We start from the raw sequence: 27,682 nt of genomic DNA, 5'->3' as shown, positions 1-27,682 counted from the left end.
TTTTGAAAATTACATAAGCTTTATTTCACCCTTTTCACCACCCCAATACAAAATAAATATTTATTCTGTAAAACCAAAAAATAAAATTATATTACTTGCCTTTAAAAACGGCATGCTACATGATAGATACACTGCATTTAAAAACATTAGTTATTTACAGATATAAAATAGTATTGTAGACAATTTAATTTCCAAGAATCATCAATATACAACATGAATATACAATGTGTTAATAGGTGTTTTAACATACTAGTAGTTCATTGTAAAGTTGTAAAGAATAGGCTGAAAATGACAATACTCAAACTGAGAAAAGAAAACAAAAACATGTCACAAATACTACTACTTTAGAACAATATTAAAATGACATTTAAAAAGAAGTCTGTTACAGTATAAGGATGGCAGTGCTGTCTACGCAGTAGGCCGTTGGCCAAAACTGAAACAAGAACTCTATTCAGCAATATTATGGCTATTCGATTAAAAAAGAAAACAAAATGAACCCTGAAACACTGTGCTTGAAGCTGCTCTACAGACACTTTCCAATGAGCATCACTTGATTTCCTCATTATCGCCCTCAGCTAAATATGTTAACAGCTGATAACAAAGACCCAGCTTACCTGAATGCTAAAGAACTTGACACAAGTCACTGAAAAGTCTGGAAGAATCACCGATATATTTGCATCATATCTGTTAGCTGTATATGGTTATATGGTTATACTGTAAATACTGAAATAATGCACTATAGCCCATCAGCTAATGGTTTACTAGCAGGTGGTACATCCTTGTCACTTGGAGTATATCCACACTTGCTGTGGCTTAGAGCTGCATCTTGGAGGTGGCACAAAACAAGCCACTGGAAACGCAATGATGCAAAGAACAAATAAACATATCACTTAGTTAATAAACGATTTTCTGGGTTCACGACTCCAATAACCAGTAAACGTGGACTCCTGGTTTAACGTGGCTGAATCAAAGACACAAACCCTCAAACACACAGCTTCATAGCTGCTCATTCTGTTGTTAATTAACCATGTGATCTGCACATACAGTATACCTGTAGGCATCAACAGCATAATTATTGCATTACTGCTTTCACCATGTCTTGTTCTGTGCCAGGGTGAAAATCCATCCCTACGGCTAGATAATCACCTGATTTACCTAAAGCCAAGCGACTTTTATGCTAGCCCTGTACTTCTTTCTTTGACCAAAATGGCCAAGAAATGAATAAAAAGCATATGTACATTAGAATGTAAATATGAAATACTATCACAGCTATTTAATAAATAGTTTTTCAGTCCAGGTATCTCAAAATTCCAGGTATTTTGTAAAATCTCTGATCTATTAATGGTGTAAAATGTTTTTTTTTTAGTTTTTTTTTTATTGATTACAGTTAAATAAGAAAAAAAACAAACAGAATGTTATATTCTTATACCCAATACTGCTCACATGTAAATCACTCAGAATCAAAAAGCCATATCCCTTTTATAAACTTCAAGGGCAGAATACAGGAGTACAGAATCTAATAGATACATCAAGAGCCTGAAGAGACCCTAGAATATACAACAAGGGGCTGTCTAACGATTATTAAACCAAGATGTCATTTATGGACTATTTAATGCACACTCAAACTCTACATGCTTATCCTTCAATGCTTTACTTCTCTGTACATCAAAAGTTCTTCAAAGAATTCACCATCATTTGCTCGCTCAAGAAATCCTTTAGTTCTTCTGACTCCCGGCAGGAGATTTTCAAAAGCCAACTGCCAGCCCTGCTTAACACTTCTTCAATCCTAAATTCCCTTTCAATGAATATGCGGCATATTGTGCTCAGGAAAAAAATAACTTCAAAACTAAGCTTCAAAGCCAGTCCACCTTCAAATAACACCTGAGTTCTGTCTTCTTTACTCGGAGCCCTTATTTAAAACGTAAGAAACAGGACTGGATTCAGGTATAGGACACTCAAGCGTGCGGAAGGTTGGCCTTCTCTCACAGTACAGGGCTTGGGGAAATCCATCTTAGGTTAAAGAAAAACTTAAATCTAGTGGACTGTTTTTCAAAAGTAAAATATTTTAGTGGATCTGTATACAAAAGCAATCTGAAGACGGAAGTACTCTGGCAAAGCATGTTAATATCCCAAGAATCGAATACATATTGGGATCCCTCAATGCTGGGAAGTTGATTGCTGATTTTTTTTAAGCAGTTGACTTGCATAGATTCCTCTGTGATGTGTTGCATAATACAGAAGGTGAAGCGTGTGCTCTGATTGGCCAAAAGATCATGAGCAGTGTATAATTCACAGATATATTGAAAAACATACAATCCCGCACAAACCAATGTATTTAAGAAAGAGCAATACCTATTAATTTCAAAACTAAAATATAGAACAGCAGCATAAAAAAAGATACATTTCATTACTGATCTCATTTAAAAATACAAGAGGCTGCAGCACAATGTGTCTCAACCAAAACAAAAATATGGCTTTCCTGTACAAAATATTAGATTTAGTCAGCGAGCAGCATTCTTTACTATAGATTTACAAAGTCGAAATCCTATACTGTACCTTAAAATACATACTTTCCAAATGTAATTTATACACGCTCTACCATTCAGGAGGGTCAATTAAAAGGCAACACAGCCAGGGGGTGTGGTCTTATGACTGCTTGCTCAGTTAGTTATTTGATTTGATTACAACATTTGCCTTCAAATATTTAGTTAGTACTTTATGCTAAAAAGCTCACTTATGCCTGAAATAAAAATCTATAGCTTCATTAAATAGTATATCACCAATACAGCAATGCTATAATTCTGATTTAATACAATAGCTTCTTAAATGGAACAAGGCCTGTTTGGTGTTTTTAATAGTTTTAGCTGTTCTTTAAAACTGGACAACTGGAAGTGATAACTGCTTAACAGGACTGTTATGGGCTATTTATATGAGTAGTCACCTACTGTGTGGAATGTAGTTATTCCACACATGAGGCTGGCCGAATAACCGAAGGGGTAAGTGCGTTGTTATCCAACCTGCAGTGCTGAATACAAAAAAAGTTATTCCATCTAGATCTTATTAATACAAATGCATGCAGAGAACCAAGAAACTCAACAAAACCCCAGAAAGAGGAATCCTAATGTTATCATGTCAATTGCCCATATTTCTGGAGTATGTAAGTGGGTCTCTCTCACACACACACACAAATTATCAGATCAATGCCTGAGGTGAACCGGTATACCAGTTAAGCACACTTCAATAAAAACTAAACTTTGAAATATAAATCTAGAATGTGATAGTGTAAACAACATGTTCTGAGGAATAAATGGGATTTGATTTCGTATCGATCAATGAATTATCCTCAATGTCGAAACAACTGTCCTATAAAGTAATCAAGTACGCATACCGATCCCCCCCCCCCCATCGAAACACAATAGTGTATTTCATTGGTCCCTACTAGAAATATGTCAGCTATAATGTTATAATGTGCAACTGCCCAGGTTCAGTGCACTCCGTTCATTATGCATTCATCGTGCAGCGCATCCCCATTCAAAGCATCTTTATTATGCTGCAGCTGTGCCAAGTCCTCCTCCCATAACCTGGCATTCTTTCGGACTTCTTCCAGTGAGTATTCGTGAACAATGGTCCCGTTTTCAAAAACTGTGACCAACATGTCCTAAGAAAGAAAGAGAAACAAAATGCAGTTTTTGAAACAATCCAAATGCATAATTGTATTTTTTCTTTTTTTGGAGAAAAAAAATAAAAAGAAATAACCTGGCAACAGTTCGGTGACTAATATGCACTGTAATGAATCTACAGACTGCAGGTTTAAACATTTATTCAAACCTATTCATTGAAAGGCATGAAATACCTTATAGATACACTAAAAGGATGTTGTCTCTGCCAGGTGCACGCCATTGGAAAAGATCGCTGATGCCCCTGGTCTCGGATCACTATAGCTTGTTTAAAAAGGTAACAACCATGTAAATATTTAATAACTTTACCTCCTCAGGCTTTCCATTCCCTCGCTCTACGGTTTCTATAAACCCAAGTGAGTTTCTACTTAAAGACAGTCGACCTCTCTTTGAACCTTTGGATGGGTCCGTGACTGGCTGCTTATACACATCCATCTGGTAAGAAATAAAGAGATACATAAAATCAATAGGTTCATGCTGTAGCAGCGGCAATGTTCAACAGATCAAGCCCTGGATCTGTGCTATTAGCAAGTCTTCCATATTAGACCTGCAAACCATTTCTACTCAGATGAGTAGTAGAGCAGAATAGCCCATGAGCCCTGGTACAAGAGCCACCTAGATTAGAAATGGCAATGTGTGGCCATGCAATTACAATTATTGCTAAATTGCACTGGGAAGCCAGCAATAAGCTCACTGAAAATGTGTTCATGTTGGATTCAAAGCCGGTTGCTATCAAGGGTTAAACATTTATAATAAAAGGAGGTTAGGAAACCTTCCGGAAAAAAAAGATCGATACGGTTGTGTTTTTTACCCCAAATTCTCTAAAGTTTAGAACCCAATATTGGCACCACTTGGGCCATAATGGCACTGTATAGGACAGTTTCATAACCTGTTCATTCCATTAATTTTGCTTGCAGAAACATTAAATACAGCATTGTAAACACACATGCATTGATGTATTATTTTTGGGATGGGAGGGCAGTCACTTCCTTTTTAACAGAGCAGTTCAATCCTACGACTGTATTCTCTGTTTCTTTCCCCTGGTGGTCTAACTTCTGACATTTTTAAGTTTACAACGTTGTTACATTTGTGATTGTTTGTTTTGCATATATATTCCCCTAGATTAGAAATATTTATGGTAGGTGCTATTTTACTAGATCAGGCTGCGTTTGAGGCTTGTAAATATGTTGTTACATTTTACTTTACTAGTGCTTTAGGCTTAAATCTTCCCATCAACTTATTATCAAAAACCAAACTTTTTGTAATGTCTACCTTACACCAAAGTGTTAAGGCCGCTGCCTATCCAACAAATCTACTGGTATTCAACATGAAAGATTACCCCTTTTCCTTTGGTTTCAACATAGCTGCATTTAAAGGCGCAGTTCAGAGTGTCCCTGTTGATCTTCTGTAACAGAGCGCTGCCACATCCAAAGACGAGATTTTCTGCACTCCAGCCTTCATCTTTCAGTTTCTTCAGAATCTGCATGGATCAAACATAAAGGTTTATTTCTTTTTTTCATAACTGGTTGTTGGACATCGGTGTAATGGTCAGATAACTCCCCCATTACTTTTGGATCTTAGGTTTTCTGGTGGTTATCGCACTAAAAAAGAAGCAGCATGTGTGGATGAAAGATGAAAGCTTTATAAAGAGAACCTGCATACCTCTTCAATGGAGTGAATATCTATTCCGTCTCCTTGTATGATTCGGATGCAAGAGGGAAGCAGTTTGTAGCCAACGGAGTTCAATGAACTTCCAAAGGACTCTTCCAGAATCCTTAACACCTGAGTGGGGAAACAAGGTTTGCTTGTAAACAAAAGCTACTTTTTTTTTTTTTTTTAAATACACAGACAAAAAATAAAACAACATCACACTGCACGTTGTGTGATAATTCAAAGCCTTCTGCTATAGTGCAAAATTAATACCTTTTCCAAAAGTATACAAAAAATGCTGCATATCAAGTAAAATTATATGTGCATTTGAGTCCTTAAGCTACCTATCTGAAATGCTTATTACAGTTTTACAACATTAATAGGATTTAACTGGTTTTTTTTTTTTCCAAAAGCACCGGAGCCAAAAGTTTTACAGATCAACTTGCAATGTCATAACATTATGTTCTGGAGAACTAACTAAGGCAATTATATACTGTAATACGCTGTGATGTTTTCCTGGGTATCAAGACAGCCAGGAAACCTGCTGCAGAATATGCTTAAAGAAGGCTGATTCCTTCCACTGCTGAAAAACAACACCTGCAAGCCAGGGTGATCAATTATGAGGCAACTTCTTTGGACTGGAAACCACTGTTTCAGCAAACAGTGAGACACGATCATACATTCTGTTGCCTGAAGGACGGAATGATTGATATCAGCTGTAAAATGACTCATAAAGAGCTGGATGCCTTCAATGTCTGCTGAAAAGGGTAGTACACTGATCTGCATTTTACCCAGTCCTTACCTCAATAACAGTCTCTTGTGGATCCCCTGAATCAGGTCTAATAACCACCGTTGAGCCTTCCTTCCGCTCCATGACACGCTCCTTAAGCTTGTCCCCCCAGATGTGTTTGCAGGCATTGAAAATGTCATAACTGTCACTGACAATGGAGATGGGACCGGAAGGGAATTGTTCCAGCAAATATTCAAAGGCTTCCTTCTCCCGGTTTCTGCCCCATGAGATGATGGTGCTGCAAGAGGAACACATGGAGAATGAATGCTTCAGAGATTAACTGTTCCCGGGTGGTTTCACAGACACTGATTAGCACTACCTTACCTAAAACAACATTAGGTAGTCCAAGAATAGTGCTAATCTGGGTCTGTGAAACCAACGGTATATTTTCTCAATAGAAACACTGATGCTAAACACTCTTCTGTAAAGATATCAGTTTTCTTTCCAAATACAATGGAAGGATTGGCAAGAATTTCTGGCATGTGTTTCATACGTTGCATTCCTCAGAGAACTACATATTTTATTAGTCATTGTTATTCTTTCACATGATTCCTTCAAAGCAAGTCTATAAATACCGTAGTCCTTCAAATTTATAACGCCTTGAAACATGTTCATGTACAGTAAAATACAGCAATCCAAGCTGGTAGTGTTTGTTAGAACAGAGCCTAATAATGAAATTCTGAAATTGTAAAAGCTTCTAATTCCTCTGGAAGCTAATGACGCGTCTTTGAAAATGGCTGCCTGTATGTCATGGATGATTCGAGATCGGGCAGTAACGTTTTTGTTCGTCTTTTCTCGGCAGCCAGTCACACTGCTGTTCTCAAATTTAAGATTACCCACAAAAATTAAAGGAGCAAACATGAAATATGACAAAAATAAACATCAAAATCAAAGTCAAGACATTCGCCAGGTAGACCTTTTACATGTTCAACAGATTGCGACAGCTGGTGATGTATTTTGTACCAGCTGTCTCCCCTTTAAAGCAGGTACCCTCATTTAAACTTCAGATTTGATCATTAGTCAGGTTGCTGCTCAGGTGATAAAATTGTATTGTTGTTTGCTTGGGAATCATGGCTTCTAATGATGCCAGATGGTGGCAGACAAAGATTTTTTGATTGAAGTCCAAACTGTCAGAGCTGTTCAAATGCTAGAATCTGGGGATACACACGTGAAGCTGTTCAATTCGGTGAGAGCCATTCTGTTTCCAGATTGTGGACACCTTATCAAAACCCAGGTTTGTACACTAGACATCCTGGTCAAGGCCGTGGAAGACCAACCACATCACACAATGGCCAATATCTACACAATATGGCACTGAGGAATTGCCTGTCCCCTTGCACATGGGCTCAATATCCACTTCTGGACACTAAAAGTGACCAAACTAAGAAACAGATTGCATGAGATTTAGGCCAAGAAGACTAGCTAGCTACTCAACTGACCCCACAACATGGAAGACACCACCAATTATTCTCTTGAGCTCCAAAACTAGCAGCTCCATCACTGGGCACCTTCAATGATAGACATGCTTGAGCATGGAGAGCCAGAGGAGAACGGTATGCTCCATCAACATCATTGAATAGTACTGTTTTGGAGGGGGACTCACTTATATTGTATGTGGAGGCATCTGAATTAGAGGTTGCACAGATGTTATTGTCTTCTAAAGGGCGGATTTACAGGATTTGCACAGACACGGCACTGCTTGGTTGCATACACACTTTAAATGAATCAATCCAATGGTTCCTTACCTGTGTTCTGCTGCTGGGATTGAGAAACCCGCCATGGAACAGCTGTAGTACTGCTGAGCCATGAGGAGACCTGCCACTGTGTCCGTGCTGCAGAAATTGACAAGATGGGCTGCTCCACCCAGGGCGGCGGACTGTGAAGAGGAAAATAAACAAACAAACAAAATAAAGTAAAAAAAAACAGTGCAGCAACATGGGAAGTGCAATTTACCACAAAAAGTAGAGCGTGTTTGAAATGAATTAAAATCGGCACTCACATACTTCATCAACACAACACTGTAAAAATAAATTAATAACAATAATAAAAACAATAAGGTAATTCACCTTTTTTCACATTCTGATATAGAAGATACATTACTCAGAAATAAACTCTGGTCCTTTCCTATTCAGTCGTGTTTCAAAAGGTCACATTCTTTTAGATGCATAAGCATGACTCCATGCTGGCCGTCTGCCTACCTACGGTAAGCTTTTTGAAAGGTGAAAGCAAGGCAAACATTAACCAGACTTTGAAAACAACAAGTGCACAATTATCAAATGTATAGGATGACTGTTCCAGGAATGCATCCACGCACTTTAAATTACTGATCCATTAAAACAGCTGAAACTTCATCCATTTGCGCTAATGTTAATTACTGTATGGACCATAATGCATGCAAGGCATAATGTGTACCCTTTCATGTTACTGCAAGGGGACAAATTAGAACACCTCTGGTTAGATACAGTTAATATTTCAACACAAATTACACATTAGGCAATCTAAGGAGAAGATGTTAAAATGTACATGAATGCAGAATAGATTTTTGATTTACAGAATGCAAGATGCAATATGGTACCGAGGTTTAATCAACACGAGGTCAATGTTCCTGAGTGTGTGTGTGTGTGTGTGTGTGTGTGTGTGTGCGTGTGTGTGTGTGCGTGCGTGCATGTGCGTGTGCGTGTGTTCTTGAGCTGATGAATTGTGGATTAATGCAATGAAAAGCTTTGATTACTTTACTCCTTTAGTAGTCATAGTGATTTCTTCCAATTAAGGTTAACATTTTTACTCTTTTAAAGCTGCATTAGAAAACATTTTGATTTGTGAATTTCAATTTAATTTGGAATGAACCATTGCATGTATGTATATTGTTTATAGCAAACAGTATATATGGTTTACATCAACAGTCATCTAGGTTAAACCTGAAAATGTGAGCAATAAGAAATACAGCAAAATGTAGTCGTCCTTCCCCATTCAGACACTTGTATGGGAATATGTCAACTGATGCCACAAACACCTATTTAGAATGAGTTTCTTCATTTTACAAAGAAGCTTTGTCAAGTAATGTAAAGTCTGTCAGGGTCTGCTAATTGAAAGGAACAATTTATTTTTTAAATTCCATAAAAGTCACTTTGTATACCTTAATATTTTTTACCACAATGGGAAGAACAAAATAGTTTTTGTCACACCAGAATATTAGAAAAACACAGATACTGTAATCTCCTGTTGATGTCTTAAATTCCAATGTCAGAGTAATAACATGGTATTTTGTACAACTTAATGCACTGTACTTCAGAAGCTAATTTGTATTCACACACACAGTAGAATCAGTCTTTATATTTTATGGACATACAAATACATTTTAAGCTTTATTCAAAAGGCCTGTGACAGTACAATGTACATTTCATGAAATTCAATTATAATTATTTAAGAATATCTTGAATAAAAACTATTCCGTGTTAAATGAACCAGCTATTCCAATCACCACAGACTGCAAACAGCCAGGCAAGTTAATGTCCATCTCGGGACCTCTTGCTTAAAATTAGACATTTATCAAAACGACAGATATGTGTTCTAACACCAGACGGAGACTTCCCCCTAGGACTCTTTGTTAATACTTCTGTGCATTCATATTACAGCCAGCAAACTGTTTCTGGAGCCATGGAGGTGCTATTTTAATAATCAAAAACAGTGGTGGAGGGAGGCTCCCATGTGGCGCATCCGACATAGGCGCTCTACGTGGAGTGCAGGATGCGCCCTATAGCTTGGACGTCACTGATTCGAATCCAGGCTATCTCACTGCCGACTGTGGAAGGGAGCTCCCGGGGGGGGGGGGCGCGGGGGGGGCGGGGGAGGGCTTGGGTCGGCCACGGTGTCCTTGGCTCACCCCGCACCAGCGACCCCTGTAGACTGGCAGGGCGCTTGCGGGCTTGCCTGTAAGCTGCCCAGAGCTGCGTTGTCCTCCGACGCTGTAGCTCTGGGTTGGCTGCATGTCGGGCCTGCAGAGTGAAAAGAAGCGGTTGGCTGACGCCACACGCTTCGGAGGACAGAGTGTGTTCGTCTTCACTGCTCCCGAGTCAGCGCGGGGGTGGTAAACTAAATACAACTGGACATTTCAAATTGGGAGAAAAATGGGATAAAATTAATTGGCGACTACTAAATTAAAAAAAAACACACATCTAAATGCTAAATCCTTCAAGAACTACTGCATTGAACAACTATGCCAAGCAGACTGAAAGAGTCAATTATACTATACATGAGAAACATTTCAGAAAAACTCATCCCCACAGGGAAGGCTTCCCTACAAAAGAGTTATATATTGAAAAATAATGTTATGTATCAAGACTGCTTTTGACATCATAAAAGCGTTTTTATTATCACTTAATTTGAAGCCCTAACAGATTTGATCTCATTCTTAATATATAAAAAATATAGCATGTACAGTTCACACTAACTGAATTTCACCAAATACATCTGAGAAGAGACCAATATTTGAATTGCCTTAAAATGCAGTTCATATTTTAACATATATTTACAGATGATATGGTACTTTGTTTTTCATTATTTTTGTTTGTCTGAAGCAAGTTTTTTTTCTGAAATATATTTTGCTAGTTTAATTGCCATTCTGGATAGTACAAGCAGTGGTTCTCATTTCTCCTCATGTACTGCCTTTCTGTTGCTCCATCAGAATCAGCATTTTAATAATTGCTTATTTGAACCATATAGAGAGAGAAACAAATCAATTCTTCATTTAAAAAACCACCCAGTGCCTAGAAGGTGGAATTGTCTCTGAAATCTACTACCCAGGTACTGTAGCATTAAAAAGCACTGCTGCCTCCTGGGGTTTTACTGGGCAGAAGGCATTGGGAACATCTGGTACATCAGAGCACACTGACTTCCTGTCAGATTCAATGCCATCTTTATTATGGTAACAGTTGGCATGACGCTTACATCCTGAGCCAGTACCAGTTGCATAGGCGAGACGCTTTGATTAAACTCAGCAAATACCTGACTGGCTATCTAATGTAACAGGGGTCTAGAAGATAAGCAGAGGAAACACAAATCACACAAATCAATAAAACAGTATTTTGCAAACACCAGAGAATATTTACTGTGCAGTCACTCAAGCTGTTGGGTATTTGCTTCTGTTCGGCTTATCTCCGAATTTGAATTTCTAAGTTTATATTCATTATTGCCGTGACTTACTCCACAAACTCACAGAAGATGGCTTCAATGCCTTTTTCCTGTCATTAAATCAACCAGTTGCTTCCCCAAAGGACAGAATATGCAGGCAGTGACGTGCTTTGACCATAAAGACACTGCTGGTGAAATGACTCGACAAATAAAAGACTAACAGACTACTTGAAAAGAAGACAAACACCTATGGTAATGTAGTATCATTAAATCTGGGGGTGTTATGCATTCTGATAAAAGGGCATGTTCAAGTTGTACAAACACCAGTTAGCACTAAGCAGAGAGAGCCATGAGAAAGAACCCATGGCTCATTAATATAGGCGCTATGTGCTTTCTCTATTAAATAGTCAATTCAAAACTACATACCGTAAAACTATTTCACTAGAATTAAACTAGAATCACCGTAATAGTAAAGCAATTGCAGTAATTTCTCATTCAGTGTTAAAGCCCATGAACTTTCAAACCAAAAGGTTAAAGCTTAAATGATAGTGGCAATGACATGCTAAAAATAAATCCTACCCTCACGCTTCCGAATAGCTAGGCACAAGACGAGTACAGTACAGTGATGTTCCTTCTCACAGAAAAATGCAGATCAATCCACCTCACATTTAAATAGTTCTCTTACTGCTCCATGCTCCTTTCTACAGCAGATCCTCAATGACATTCTAGAACAGGGCTGTCAAACCAAGCTACATTCTGTACTGTACGGCTCATTGAGCTCTAAGATACGTTTCTTTTGATATAGGGTTCTAGAATCACATTTAACATAAATAAATAGAAAGTAGGTTTAAAACTACAGGGTGCACCACCCCTTTAAAAGCGCAAATGGATTACAAACATTCACCAGAATCTTACATAATATTCACTGAAATTATACTTGCTGTGTTTAATACAGAGTGCAACCACCCCCCCTCCCTAAAGTATGCACAAAAAAAACTGCTGACAAGTTCATTACATTTTAAATGTAAAGAAAATTAAAATAAACTGCCAACACAGTCACTATAACTATAGTAACAAACAACCTGGCATTACGAGATTAGCAAGGCTGCAAACATACTTCAATTTTCTAGCATGCCATTTCTAAGTGACTAGGCTGCTCTAACAGATTAGTTTTTGTTGATTGCAGGATGACTTCCTGCTCCCGAAGGGACTGCATTCCATTCTTTGCACTGCTGTTGAGTATGCATGAGAAATATATAGATATTTACTGTAGATACAGATACATTTACAGTACAGTAGTTAGCCTAAATAATCAAAACAGACACATGAGGACAGCTGCTGAAAAAACAGATTTTTCTTGAGGTGTCACCGTATTCCTTTAACAGACGTAGCAAAAAATAATAACCCAACCTGTATCAACATGCCTAGTACTATCCTTTCCTTGCTTGAGTTCCAATGGGCAATGCACCGTTTTAACACAATGGGATCTGAGTCATAGACCATGCTGATACATCACAACTCACTGATCAAGTGAAGGACATTGCATGTCACACACACACACACACACACACACACACACACACACACACACTGCAACCAATTACTGTGGTTCATGGCTACTCTACAAATCAATTCAACACAGTATAACCTCTCACACTAGTGTGGATGGCTCTAAAGTGAAAATCAAGCGCAGTGACAGAGGGTCTATTTAATATCTCTCCACTGGTAAATCAATGTTTTATTTATAAATCTTTCCTTCTTAAGAATGCGGGAAGCACAAATAAAAATCAAAATCAAAAGACAAACGGGGAGAGGCAATCACTACTGTATATTTACTCATAAATCTGATATTCGCTCATAATTAAAAAATGTGTTCGTTTTCAAAAAGTAATAAAAGCCATTATACTGCTCAGAACGCAGGCAGAGACAGCATAGCAGCAGAGGCAGGGGGCGTGGCGCCTGTGTGTGAGCCTTTATTTTACAGCATCCCCATAGCATCCTCTACTGCATACGGTATAAACTTCTTATTTACCACAGGGGATGCTCAGTTACAGACATGACAAACATACAAACACATACACAGTATGCTTTAGAAGAAAATTGTATACGTACAATTTCAAACAGAAATGAAAGCGAATATTAAAATGAATGCACCATCTTGACCTCAAATGCCCATTAACAGTATACCACACCTAGTAGATCATGCATAAATATTGAATGGCATTTTTCCCTAAATAGAATATAGTAAATGAGAACTACAGTACTTCAATAACTTGATGATCTGAAGGCAGTCAACTGAGGCAGTCAACTGATGATAACAACAACTACTAAGAACATCAGCTTTCAGTCACTCCACTTTTTTTAAAAGCCAATTTTTGAGGGCATTTGGTAGACATTTTAATACTGGATGTAGATCACGCTGATTTTCTAACTGCAGCGATCAAGGATATGCACCAGCTGCCTTATTCATGACAACCTCATTTGTCTTTTCCTAGAACTGCTTCTGTCTTGAGCAGACGGATGTGAGGACTGAACTGAAGGTGTCTGCGTTTGTAAAACTGTCAATTGAAATCCAAACAAAAGTAATCTGCTGTACTTATTTAGCAAGAGAAGAGTAACATATTGGTCTAGCCAATATTATATTAGGTGCCTGGAACCACAGGCAATTAATAATGTATGTTCGTATAACACAGATTTATTAGTGTAGTCATCTTGTGTATGGTTAAAAATATTGTATACTCAGTGGCAGGCATGTTTCTGAGGCATTGTGGCAGAAATTCAAATGTAAATATTACTTTCTGTTGATTCCCAGTTGTCAGTTTATGATGAATTCCACCCATATCCCACTCTTTTTTTTCCCAATGATTTATACAGCTATGATCAGTACTGAAATAACGACTGAAATACTGTACTAATATACAAATTAACATTTTCTAAATCAATGTATTCCCTGGGGTGACAGTTTTATATTGCCATGCTATTGCTGAAATAGAATAAATTAGCTCCATTAGTCTCATTGTTATTACTGTAATTGCTGTGATTATAGCTGATTACTTCTTCAAACAGAATACTGAAAATTCTAACATTTACTAGGGGTGTGCCTGGCTAAACCATCTCTTAAACTCACATAAGAATTGCTCTGTTCAGAGTCTTCAGCACATACCTGTTTTTGGATGAAGATAAAGAGGAACACAAGAAGTGCGCTGCGCTCCATATTAAATAACACACGTTTGACAGGTAGCACATTGTGTATGTTACATTATGATTTTATTGGAGACTGCAAACAGCATATGAACATGAAAAGGTAACAACTATTTTATTCTTTATTGTATGTCTCCCCCACCCTCCTTTTTCTCAATAACAAAATAGAAAATAAGATTTTCCAACTAAAAGCTTATCCCTCATCTCCACGAAGATTCAATCAATGCCAAATACCTAAAATGCTGATCAAAAACAAAGCTTGCTACACACACACATCATTCTACAGGAAAGTAATCCAGAGTGTTCTTCTACAGTGATGCCTCTGCAGTTTATGGTCTCTGATATATAGCGGCAAAGCAGGGCACACACTAATAAATACCAAAACAGGACAGATTTCCAATTTAGCCTTCTAGTTGAGACAATGAATATAAGCAATTCACAGAGATAAGAATGCTGCTGCCTGCTAACTGCCTTGCGTTTGTGGAAAGGTAGGTTTCCCCCAAGAAAATAAATTAATAATGACATTTGTTGATTCCCACACCAGACTTATAACTGTACAGTGTTGGGCAAGGCAATGGTCAATCTGCCTATCTGCAGGGGACCGGTAGGGGGGAAGATATAACAGAATGAATAACTAGCTAAGACCAAAACCAACACGAAGCTTAGAAACGAAAGTGAATGTGTCCCTGCTAAGCTGCCAGTATGAACAACAAATACATGATTGACAACAGCTTTACCCCATCTGACTTCGGAATGTAATCAATATTTAATCAAATACAATTCAGATTAATAATGTATCTTTTAAGAAATTGTTGTTGGTTTAGGTTGAACTGAAAAGACAGTGCAGCTGATTCAAAACTAGAATTAATTCAATACTGCAAGCACAGTTGATTCAAACATTTATTTTTCTATTTTCTCAAAAGGATCTTCACTACTGTATTATACCTTGAAGGTTAATGGTGTACCATACAGTACCTACGTTTCCTCAAAAGTTGGCAGAGCTGCAGCTGTTGACCTTTGAATGGATTTTGAGGTATTAAGTGTGGATTTTGGTACCATCTTTGCAGCCACGATGAAGCACACCCTTACCTCTTGAGAAGAAACACCCCTGTAGCCGAAATCATGAAGTTTATACTCCAGCCCATCCAGGCTTCCTGAAGTCGCCTTCAAATACTTTGCCAAGATCTTTTTAAACTCCCAAGAAATGGTTGCCACAGTGATGGGATACCACATCTGGACTAGCATAGTCTGTAAAGAAACAAAAGAAAACTCCAGGTTGCATGGCACAAAAAAGCATACTGAACCTGGTATGACCATATACATATAAGGAAGCTTTAAAGAAGATATATATCAGTACATTTACAAATATACTATATATATATATATATATATATATATATATATATATATATATATATATATATATAAAATAATATGTATATTTAGAATGTTTATAATTAATATTTGCATTTATAATTTAGCACTCCGAGTATAACTGGCATTATGTAGATTACTGTAGCTTAAAGTCTTTAACTTCATAAAACATTTTAATGGAAATGCACACTAAAACAGGTACACTTTCCATGACAAAAAAGGTCATAATTTATATCTGCTGATAAAAACACCTTAAAAAGGAGGAAATAATATCAATTTTCTGCACATCTCTAGTGATCTAAAAAGAGGTTTATTCAGTTTCTCAGATTTTATGATTGAGTGTTTAAGATATGGCTGAACAGTTTCAACATTATTACATTTAAAACAAAAAGATCAATAAAAGAGACCACTCAACCACCGCCACACTGCTTCACGCTCACTCGTGCCATGTCAGAGTGAGAAACAGAGAGAATTGACAAACCTCAATATAGTTGGTAAGCCAGTAGAACTCGGGGTCTGTGTTCTCCACTGTGAAGAGGACGTTCCCACGGGGAATGATCTTTCCTTCAGGAATGGCTTTGATACGGATTGGAAGGCGACCATCATGTTTCTTACACACAAAAACAGAAGAAAGACAATTTAGTCCCATAATATTCTGGGGAAAAAAACACAACACAAGTGGAGAGCATTTTCAAATGTTTCTCACCCGATATATTAATACGTACTGTAGCTAATAAAGAGCAAATGGCCAGATACTACTTACAGTACCTAAAACTATAGCTAAAAAGTATCATTTTCTACTATGTTGTAATATTTCTTACATCACCATTTTTACACATTCACAAGTAAAGTTTTTACCTCTAGGATTCGCCTCCAGCCTTCTTCGTCAAAAACGGATTGTTTAAAATGCAACTGATAAATCAGTTTCGCCTGCTGAATCTTTTCTTCTGTTACAACCTGGCCTACAGGAGAGACAAATCAATCAATATTAACAGAGAAGAGGCAACAATCCTGGGCAGCCACTGAACTGTGGATCATTATGTGCAAGCTAAATGAAAAAGGATGGCTCTGAACAGCCACATACAAGTGTAGTTGTCTTGAGACTAATCTATGAGCAGGATGGTAGAGACTCTAAAATGTACAGAACACACCTTTACTGTTTTTTATAGCCAGGGAGCTAAATTAATTCAGACAGAGGCTTACAATGTTATTTATTTATTTTTTTGTAAATGCTGCCATGTTCAAAACCCTGTGCTAATGTCTCTGGTGCTGTAACTATACCTGAAATATACTTCTTCAGAAGATACTGCAGGCCAAAAAAGACAACCTCTTTGAATCGGTCTCCTTTCCTTCTGCGGCATTCAAAGTAAGAATACACTTTATTGATGTCTGGAGGGTACTGCTTGTAATGTGTGATCTGAAATGAAACAAACAGCACGATGGTCAGAACCAAACACCTCCTGGAACACTGAGAAGTTCATTATCAGAATAGTAGACTGTCACATCAAACCGATGTTTGAGTTTAATTTTAATGTGACTTGTACATCATTGTTTTCAGAGGAGAATGCAATGTTGTTCGTATATTTTGTACAGTGGCAGATTACCCTAAGTACATCCTGATATACAAGTCACTCTACAGTACAAATCATGATATACAGGACTTACTTGATGGGCTACTTTGTAATGTACAATACGAGTCTGGGAAAGGGTAGCTTTGTGGCCAAGGCTGGTAAATGTCAGAAAATAGACCCAGAGGTGGACAACTGCAGTTTAAGTGTAGAAGGATACTTTTATTAACAAAACAGAACACAAATCAAAATCGCACCCAAGCTGTGCTGACACGGTGCATAGGAGGAGAGCACGACCTGCTGCTCTCAACCTTTCCCCGAAACTAACCTTTCCTGAACAAAGGATCGTTCGCAGTAGTGCCTTTACTCATGTATCACAATACATATCTTGTAAAGAAGAATCAACATTCATCAATACACAATTCATCACTTCACCATCTACCATTACAGTTCTTGACTTCAAGGACCACTCCATTACCAACTACTGTAGAAGGGACCATCTTATTGGTCAGATACCAAGCCTGTTTCAGTTCACCTCAGTGCTGTGCTATGCACCATCTAACCCACAACATTCTAGAATCTACAGTATTTAAAAAAAACCAAAAACATCTTGTTAATGGTAAAGTGCTGCAGCTTCCTTGCTACGGGAAAAGGTGGTTAGTTTTAATTTAATCTCAAGGTCACAGAACTCACAGATAACTAGGTGTCAGATGGGGAAGCTGGCACAGACAGAATCATGTCCCGCACGCCAAAAACAGCAGGTCAAACGAAACAACAGGAGGGATGTGGGTGTGAAGTGGAACAGCCAAATGGCTCAACATAGACGTGAACTGGACATATATCAGGGATGGACTTGATAGACTTTTACCGCAAAAAGGGGGCATAGAAGTAGTAGTACTGTACACATTTCTTGCATTAGATAGTTATAACTAAGGCTGAGGTGATGCATTGTATCGTTTGACAACTATCGATAGTCAAGCCTGTGCATCGTTATTGTGTAAAGGGTTTAAGCAAAGGAAAGCTTTTGTTTTTTTATTAAATTTGGAATCAGCTGTCGCAGGTGACGCTGAACTAGTTATTCCATATAGTAAAACATTAGACTCCATTGCATGGAGGATCTCAGTAAGCTACAGTAAATGGTTCATCAAATGAAACAGATTCAGTTGTATTGTGTCTACCAACTGATGATGTGAGGCAGAACAGTAATTGGATACCAGAAACTATGAATAACAGTGAGTTTTGGCCTCCTTCAGTGTTCTGGATGGAAGGCGTACCTCGCAAAGTGACTCTGTGCGAACAGAAGGGAATGTATAGTAACAATGTGTACAGATCCAGAACTATTGTACATGGTGCAGAATTAACCCTGACACACAAATTGAAACATAATCCTCTTGTTATGTGTGCATGTAATATGTGCCAAAGCAAGTCATCAGTGACTGGGCCCAAACTTTGTCCAGCCTGTAGTCATTTAGCTAAACACTGTAGAATCTTGTTTGAATGTAATGATTCTGAAGGAATTTCTTTCTCTCATCTAAATGTAGATCCAAAGGATATTAAGAGGATTGAATGCATAAATTGTGAAGGAGGTCATTTAGTGAAATGAGCACATCTAGGTAAATTGGAATGTGTAGAAGGTGTCCCAGCTAAACGTGTCCAAGTATCTTGTAGGTATGAAGTGAGGAAGATGGCGTCTCACACCTGTGATGCTAAACTTTGGATAAAGGGGCCTGTTGTCGTTTTCGCGGAACCAACCAGAGCTGAACCCGGCACAGAAGTTGAATCCTGCTGGGAACGCTGGGATACGCAGGACATGGACTAGGCAATTTCAAATATGGAATGTATTATAAAATGAAGTGTCAAAGATATTAGGAAGGATAAAGAAAGAGTATCCTTGTACCACTAGTAGGTGGCTCTCTTGCTCCATGAAATAGGTCAGTCTACATATGGTTCTAATTAAACATTTAGCAATCTGAGAATTTTTAAAATATATATATATAATGAACGATTTACCACTTGTATATGTTATCTTCAGAAAGCATGACGCTTGATAAAAAGTACCATTCCGGCAAAAAGTGAACGTTAATAACACCGACAAATTTATGTTTTCCAAAAACAAGATAAGAAAAGAATTCTATACAACAATAAATTAACATTAAAACTGAACAGCCAAGGTCTTAAGAAAAGAAATCCTGTTCCATATATTTGGATTTAAATCTTAAGAGGGATTCACCAAAGTAATATTATAGCAACTGACAAACAGAGGTAAATTAATAGAAAGATTATCTTATAATGAAACAGGTTCAGTGCTAATTGACACTGTTTATAGTTCATAACAGTTATTTCATAAGATTAATAATATGTTGTAAGTATTTGCTATAATGAGAAAACATATTATTTACAAATGACAAGTATTATTGCTTGTTCATGACTTTGCTGTAGTGATAAGAAGATTAAAACCTGGAGCAGTATTCGATTTACTTAAATGGGAAAATGGTACAAGTTTATTCTTCTTTCTATTGAACAATAAAACTTCTAGACATTATGATATCCATTGAAGTATAGAAGTTAAAAGGTGTTGTGTTATGTTTTTGTGTTAAGTTTGTAATAATATACTATAATGTACCTTGTTATTAATCCACTATACTATTGTCTAATGATGGTAGATGGATTCCTTATAATGTGGTGATTTGAAACTGCTGCAGTGAAACCAGGGCCTCTCTTCTTATCTAGAAAGAAGGAATGTCCTTGGGTTCCACTTCAGCAGAGCTGCAAGCCTCATGTAGATGGAGTGTTAAGGTTTATGGAATTAGTGGTTTAGCACAGATAAGAATATATCTTGAAATAATATGCAAAAATTATGGCTTAACAGACCTTTATAGGTCATAAATCTAAAAAGTGTTTGCACAGACTCTGACCTTGGAAAAAAACAAGAGACTGTGGAAACTGCTAGCAGTAACATATTCCCAGAGTCAGGTACAGGTCAGAGCCTGGTCAGTGCATCTCTTAATGGATAAATAATTGTAATGAAAACTATTACCACTTAAACTTAGTGAAACTAAATGACTTGAATATTGTATGAGACAAACTTGTGTCAAATACTCTGTTAGACAATGGTATATGGAATCAAAACTGACTCATTAACAAAATGATTAAACAATATGAAGATAAAAGAAACACATACCTTTAATTTAGCATAATATAATCACTTAGAAGATGATGTCACATATTAAGAACATCTCTCATATATAACACATATAAAATTAGTGTTTTGCATGCAGTAGTGTTTTTATATTATATTATAAACCAAGATCCTGGGAACCTTGGTTCACTTAACTTTTCAGATAAAGGAGGGGCTCGGAGGAAAGCAAAGAAATTAGATCATAGGTTTGGAGTTAGACAAATATGAAGTATTGAATTTATTGAGTACATGACACCTATTAATTCTGAAAAGTTAGTCCGGATCTTTTGAAAACTATTATTTGTAAAATGGATAAGAACTGTCCCACCTGATTAATGATTGGATTTAATTGAGGCGTCCCATGTATTCCAATGAGACGAAAAACCTATTTAACTCCAGAGTAATTTCAATGGAGTACCACACTCATCCCAGACAGGGTAAGGTGGTCCATCTTCTGCAAACCAAAAACACAATTGAACTGATTTAACTCAGTTTAATTTGCCTGGTGAAGACAGTCATATCCTTTTACGATCTATATTAAAGGGTAAGCATTAATCAATTATTATTTTATCTCACATGTATTGCATGTATTGCTATAAGGGACTCGCACAATGTTTAGAGAATAGGAGAACATTTGTTGAATGTGCTGAAAAGAGGCTACTGGGTGTATTTAGTGTCGTGGTCGTGGCCAGGCCTGCCGGCTGCACGAATACATAAAGATGTATTAAAGTGTTAACGTTAATATCTGTTAAGACACTGGACTGCCCAGAACGTCTGTCAGCTGGGGATATGAAGTAGCCTGTAGCTACTCAATCCAATATTTAACTGTTAATAAACCGAAGGAGTACTGATCATACTCTGATTCGTAAAAACACTTTAGATACATGAGTCTGTCAATTTCTTGGGTACTATATTGGTCATCCGAATATACTGCGGGTCCAGAGCATGAACTATATCCCACTAGGAGTAATAACATTTTTTTTTTTTATTTTGCTTTGATTTTGTTTTAATTACTATATGCATAAACGATGTAATCAATTTAATATGCATAATAGTTTTTAAAGTGTTACCAGCAATATTGCATAGTAATCCACAGCTACACATGTTTTTTTCTTCACCCTTTCATGGCCTTGATTAATCAATGCATCGTCTTTTTTGGAGAACGATATATATCGATAGTGAAATTTTAGGCATTGCCCCAGCCTTAGTTATAACATATTTAACTTGGTATCAAATATAATTGTAAATGTAAAGGGTAGCTAAATATTTTTTCCTTACAAATCTATGCCCTTTCCCTGCCAGCAATAACTTATTTTTGACAACATCAGCACCCTAGCAACCTGTCCTATCATTTGCTTATTCAGCAAGTTCTGTTTCAATAGGCAACCAAAGACACTACATTATCTCTGCTGCCTCTTAAAAGATTATCTACACTCCAGGTTTACCAGAAACCACCCACTCTTGCATTACTTTCACGCCCACTCTGTATGGTGTAGTAAGCTGCATGTAACTGGGTGCATTTCACAAATCGATGGATGTCATTATCACATGGTTACAAAACAATGTGGGGGTGTTACATCAGTTCATGTGTGTGGAAAGATCTTTTCTGGTTGGAAAACACCTCATTCCAAAGTAAAAAAAAAACTGTATTGTGAGTCACCTGAGCTAAGCAGTCACATCATCCTTGACAACCTGTAAACCCCAGAAAACATTCTTTTTTAAAAGAGAGTACCTGCACCTTGAAAAATGTACTTAAGCAGACACCATACTCGGGCAGCCAAAATGTTCAGTCCCCCTATGTCAATAATTTAAAATCTCTGTTAGATGCCAAGAAATACAAAATGTCCTCCCCAGTATTGTAAACAGAAAGGAAAAAGCATGTTGTACTTTCACTTTCCTAGAAATGATAAGATGAAATGGTATTTCACTTTGTCAACAGGCAATCAATGCAGCAAATCTTTAAAGGAACGACTACAGTTCCAAGGTTTTAAAAATGTCATTTGGAATACTCTGATATTTCACAGGCTGCTTTAGAAGTCAAATGTGTTTCTGCCTCCTGGTACAAAATTACTTTACGATGTTGCAAGTCAGTTTCACTCCCCAAGGTTAAAAAGGATAGCAGGAAGAAAAGGGACCAGTGGTAACCCTAACAACAAGGTACTGGAAAAGATACCGCTTTAGAAACCTTGGGGAGTACTCCTTTAAAGGTCTATTCATTTTGTAATCATTATTCTTGGCGCACTTTGCATGTTACTGTATGTGGTGAATTGCCTGAACTTTACCCTGGAGTGGTTTCTGCACGATAGACACTTTAACATATCACAATTTTCCCAGTCTTCATGAAAAATATGTATAGGGTCAAACTGATATTAAAAGGACCAAAAATTAACAGCACACTTTGGTGAATATTGTGCCATTAAAAGTGAAAACGGTACAGACAAGATTCTGCTTTCTTGAGTCAGCCTGATCTTCTGAAAACAAAACCAATGTAGCATGTTGTACTTTAATTACAATGTACCTTAGTATTAACAAAATAATAATACTGAATAAATAAAGACTGCTGTATTTTGTGGTCTGTAAGAATCAGAGACTACCCTGATGTGACTCATAAACGTTATTGTATATTAAATATAACTTCACATTTTCTTGGCCTCTAACCTGGAATGTTGCCCATGATTTGTCAGTTTAACATGACCACACACCCACTGTTTTCCAAATAAGGAATTAAGAACTGGGCTGGTAATTGAAGGACACCTACTATCCTAGGTTCCTACGGCAGCCATTTGATAACTGTACTATAATTATCTCGATGCACACCCACAATGCACAATTAGTGTGATTTAAAATAAGCTACATACCACGTCATTATTAATATATTCATGCTGCTGACTCTTGTTTCATTATTATTGTAAGCCTTTGGATCTGTCATTATTTAAAAAGGTAATTATAATATACACTGCACTGTACAGTGGCATCCCCTTCTAAAATAACAGGTCCACTGTACATTTATATTTTGTGCTGAAGATCTGGATCTCCCTTAGGTAGTTTACACAGTTTGAGATGATGAGTTCTGGTGGTATGGCAGTTTGTGTTATCTGTAGAACGTGTTAATGGTTGTGGCTGCTGAACCTCCTGCTGTAGCCCTTTGGCTTAAGGAATTGCAGTAAGGTTGACTGTAATGTGTACTGGAGATAGGAATGAAATACTGCAAACTGTTGGAAACAAATTCAGGCACCAGTTACTCCCTCTAGAGTCTCTCATCCCCACCCCTTCTAACCCTACATGACACTGCTCTCTGTATTCTCTATAGCCTCTCTCCCGCCTCCTTTGTCCAAGTATTGTATTTGTACAGTCACTGTTTCCCTCAACCACTGAATCAGTCATTTCTTCAAAAACAAAAATGCAACCACTGTACTGGCTGAACTAGATCTACCTGTTAAAAGGTTTTCATTTTGTAACCACCTCCACCCCACTATTCAACTTGATGAGTCAATGTAAAGATATGTACTATACCAAGACACCGATTGTCATAGTGAATCATATATAAAATGGCCACTAGCACCAACATAATGAATCACTTTACAGCACAGAATGCAGATTATACTGAGGATAATCATGATAGTATCGTGATTATCTTCAGTATACTGGGTAATGTTTGGAAATGATTGGTGCATCAAGAAGAACAAGAATGAAAAAAATAACAATATGATTTACAGCTTTTATCAATCAGCCTAAACTAGTTTTGTTAATTCCGTGATCCTTTGCTTTATCGTTGCAGTCTTGACTTATCAATGGGATCAATAATGCCTACATTTTCATGACATTACGACATCATTGGTAACACTGTGACTATATGATTACAAGCGGCAGCAACTGTGAAAAACAGCAACACAACTGGCTACTGGACTACATCTCAGGCCCAACCCCCACCCCTGCACACACACACACACACACACACACACTCACACACACACAAGCTCTTTGTAACAGCTGGTCATTGCAAGGCTCTCACTAGCACACTGAATCCAAAAAAAAATTTTTTTAGGTGTGATGAAATATTTCGCTAAATTTCAGATTCCTTTGATAACAGCTACTAGATTTCTGTCTCATTCATCCTAATAGTTTTGACAATATGTTTTACTGTAATTTTACAGCTAAAAATAAAAAAAAGAATAGTTACTTAAGTCAACAATTTCAGTACAAAATTGCTGAAATTCTTGGAGCAATACAGCCAACTTCATTTGGTTACAGTTACTGTACATTTCAATTTATTTTTTTCCATCCAATTTATAAATCTGTTTTTGAAGATTAAAATAGTTATTATCGTACCTGGACAGACTGATGTGGAGAGAAAGTTAGGACAGGAATTGTTGAGATGCATTTATAACTGCTCATCAGATCACACAGCTGAGCAAGGGGTGGGTCCAGTGGCAGCAGGCACAAAATATCCATTTAACCACAAAAGGCTCTTTTAAGAGCCACCCAAATTCTTTTTTTTAAAAAGCTGAAAGTTGAAGACATTTTTTTAAAAACTATGTATTTCAGAATGGGATAGGGAAACGCTGTAGTTGGGGCAGAGCGATCAGAATGGAGAGTTTCGAATTGATTTGAAGACTTACTTTAGCTTTTTGTCTCTACTCAAAATCTCACGTACACTTCGGTTTCCCAAAAGGTCAACATTTACATAAATCTGGTTAGTTATTTTTATTGAGATAAAATGGCTGCTGTTTTATTTATTTTTTATTCTGGTGGCGTATGGATATCTACCAGTGATTTGCCCCTTTTTGAAAAGAAGTGCCGACCCATGGTGATATGCCTTAATATAAACACCCTCATGTGACCTGTTTTGACCAATCAGGCTAGTAATTAAAATACCCATTTTATAAATTTGGTTACATCACTTGCAACAACATTCCATGAGGATCAACTGTTATCTAACTGACCAATCGTTACTGTATCTGGTATTGAGATCGCACAGTACTCAGCACTGAAATAACCGACCCATTCCTGCACATGGATCAAGAGGATTACTTGATCATACCTTTGTGTGATTATACTAATCCTTTTTCCAGAAGCATTTTTGTTGAGCTAAAGATTTTATTGAATACAGAAATCGGACAGACATGTTTTCTGATTACATTTAAATATTATTTTTTCCTTTCACAAACTGTACTATTTGTTGAATGATGCAGCTTATCAGTTATTTTAGGTACACACTCTTTATTTGAACCACATAAGCTAATGAATCACATGTAGAGGCTATATTTTCTGTTTCTCGATTTGATTACATAGACTATATACAATGCAAATTACACTACACTGAAAACTTGTTTTTTTCTTTCTCTATTTTATTTACTGTAAATCCTGCTTTCTAACTAATCTATAGAAAAAATGCACAAAGAAAAATACTAAGAGATGTCAGAGATATCTTGAACTGGTAGCATTTTTAATGCACTATAAACCTAAGTACAACAGAATTTAAACAGCACTTCATCAATTGCACGCAGGGTTAGGCAGTCAGTCTCACTGAATATCCCATTTCTGTAACTTTAAATCTTAAAATAAATAAAGAGATTTATTTAACTCTTTACATCCTGGCAATTTCTTACACTTTAGTTGTAGGTCTATAACAAATATCTTACATACAGTAAGTGTCTCTTCTGTGTACTGTACATTCCCCTTACACTATGTGACAAATACATCACGCAGTGATACAAGTATATGAATTAATATGTGAATTAAAAGATTGGAAGGAAGAGGGAAATGAAAGCATGTTTGTCCAATATGTCACCAACCACAATAAGTTATCAAGAGGCCTTGGGAGTTAATATACTGTACCATAGTACTAAAACATAGTGTATAGTACGTTAACACTGCATGATCTCAGACAGAATAGAATGTATGTAAATTCTCCAAATGATGTCACCGTTTTGTTGCACACTTTAAACATCTGACAGTACAAAGCACTGAGTTGAATGTCTTGTATCAAACATTTCTGAAGACACAACCAACCAATCAGAGGACAAGCCTTTAGATCACCATGACCTCAAGAACTTGAATACATACTTTTAAGATAGGAACACATGCATTACTGAAATGCATAGGATACATTAGCTAAAGTATACGACTTAATGAAATCACACCCTTTACAGTGTATGCTTTTTGACCGTTTCACTTCATGAGTCATGTGTATTTAATTTACTGTGGAACTGAAATCAGTGACTAGAAGTGAGACAGTTGCATTTATTTCTGGTCTCAGTTATCCACCCCATGATATTTACAGGGTATTTCCAGTAGACACAAGCCGAAACGGCTGTCTACTTGGACGATTGACGTTTGAATTGCATCCTTACCGATGTCTTCATAATTGGTTATTATCAGCATTATCCCCGCTCAGGACACAGTAATACATAATGCACTTCTTGTACGTGTGTACCACCACGAAAACGAAACTCAATGACGCAGTGCTAATCTGAGTCAAAAGTTTCGTTTTCTTTACATAGCACTCCCACTACAGAATAACGCAAAGGACACCTTTCCATAGGTTTCATTAGTCTAGTGGTAATTTGGAGCCTCAATCTGCAACTGCTGAAAACATCCCTTGTTTTGTAACACAAGCCGTGCCATTATCTTAACCTTTATCTAGTACAATGTACTGCTGCCACTGGTAACCTTTGTTATGGTCCCTCCCCCTTGAACGTAGTCGTACCGCTTATATACCACACAGCAAAAACTACTGAAGCTAGGAATGTGCAAATGAATGACTGACTGGCCTACATTTTCACATAAACAGACACATATTCAATATTCTGCTGCTAGGGAAAGTACACAAACAATCCTGTAATAATTCTGCTTTTTTGGTTTGCTGTACAGCGAAACGAATTCCGTGGTCGACACATAAGAATCACATTGCAATGAAAATGAATTCTAATTTACCTTGTAGGAGTCAGTCGCCAGCAGGAAATTAAAGTCATAAGCAGCCATGTTTTTCTTTTAGATTTGAACCCCGTTAAACGTCTCTTCTGCCCTGCGATTTGTATGCTTTCGATAAGGAAAGTGTGACTTCTGCTGAGTTGAGCCGAAAATGTCCTACAGCACAAGCCACGCCCCAAAC

General features: G+C 37.2%; 1 protein-coding gene across 1 annotated transcript; it reads right to left on the bottom strand.

The window, feature by feature from the left end:
• Positions 1-27,682, bottom strand: LOC131697704 (nicotinamide phosphoribosyltransferase-like). Its single transcript, XM_058988583.1, has 11 exons — positions 27,505-27,682; positions 17,104-17,239; positions 16,681-16,784; positions 16,304-16,432; positions 15,538-15,696; positions 7,863-7,993; positions 6,130-6,355; positions 5,340-5,459; positions 5,017-5,157; positions 3,987-4,112; positions 1-3,658 (listed from the first exon to the last, which is right to left on the bottom strand). Exons 1-11 carry the CDS (start codon positions 27,550-27,552, stop codon positions 3,485-3,487), a joined length of 1,494 nt encoding a protein of 497 aa, XP_058844566.1. The 5' UTR covers positions 27,553-27,682; the 3' UTR covers positions 1-3,484.

This window comes from Acipenser ruthenus, chromosome 16 (assembly GCF_902713425.1).
Source record: "Acipenser ruthenus chromosome 16, fAciRut3.2 maternal haplotype, whole genome shotgun sequence".
Taxonomy (NCBI): Eukaryota; Metazoa; Chordata; class Actinopteri; order Acipenseriformes; family Acipenseridae; genus Acipenser; species Acipenser ruthenus.
Note: the sequence above shows the minus strand (reverse complement) of the source record. Positions and strands in the feature narration are given on the sequence as shown.

Bases quoted from the DNA above. Each gene is read 5' to 3' on its own strand.
- LOC131697704 (XM_058988583.1), bottom strand. From the start codon at position 27,552: ATGGCTGCTTATGACTTTAATTTCCTGCTGGCGACTGACTCCTACAAG. The intron at 16,785-17,103 runs GTATAGTTACAG...TCTCTCCTGTAG, and splicing joins TCTGAAGAAGTATATTTCAG to GCCAGGTTGTAACAGAAGAA. The intron at 15,697-16,303 runs GTTTGTCAATTC...GTTTCTTTACAG, and splicing joins GGCTTACCAACTATATTGAG to ACTATGCTAGTCCAGATGTG.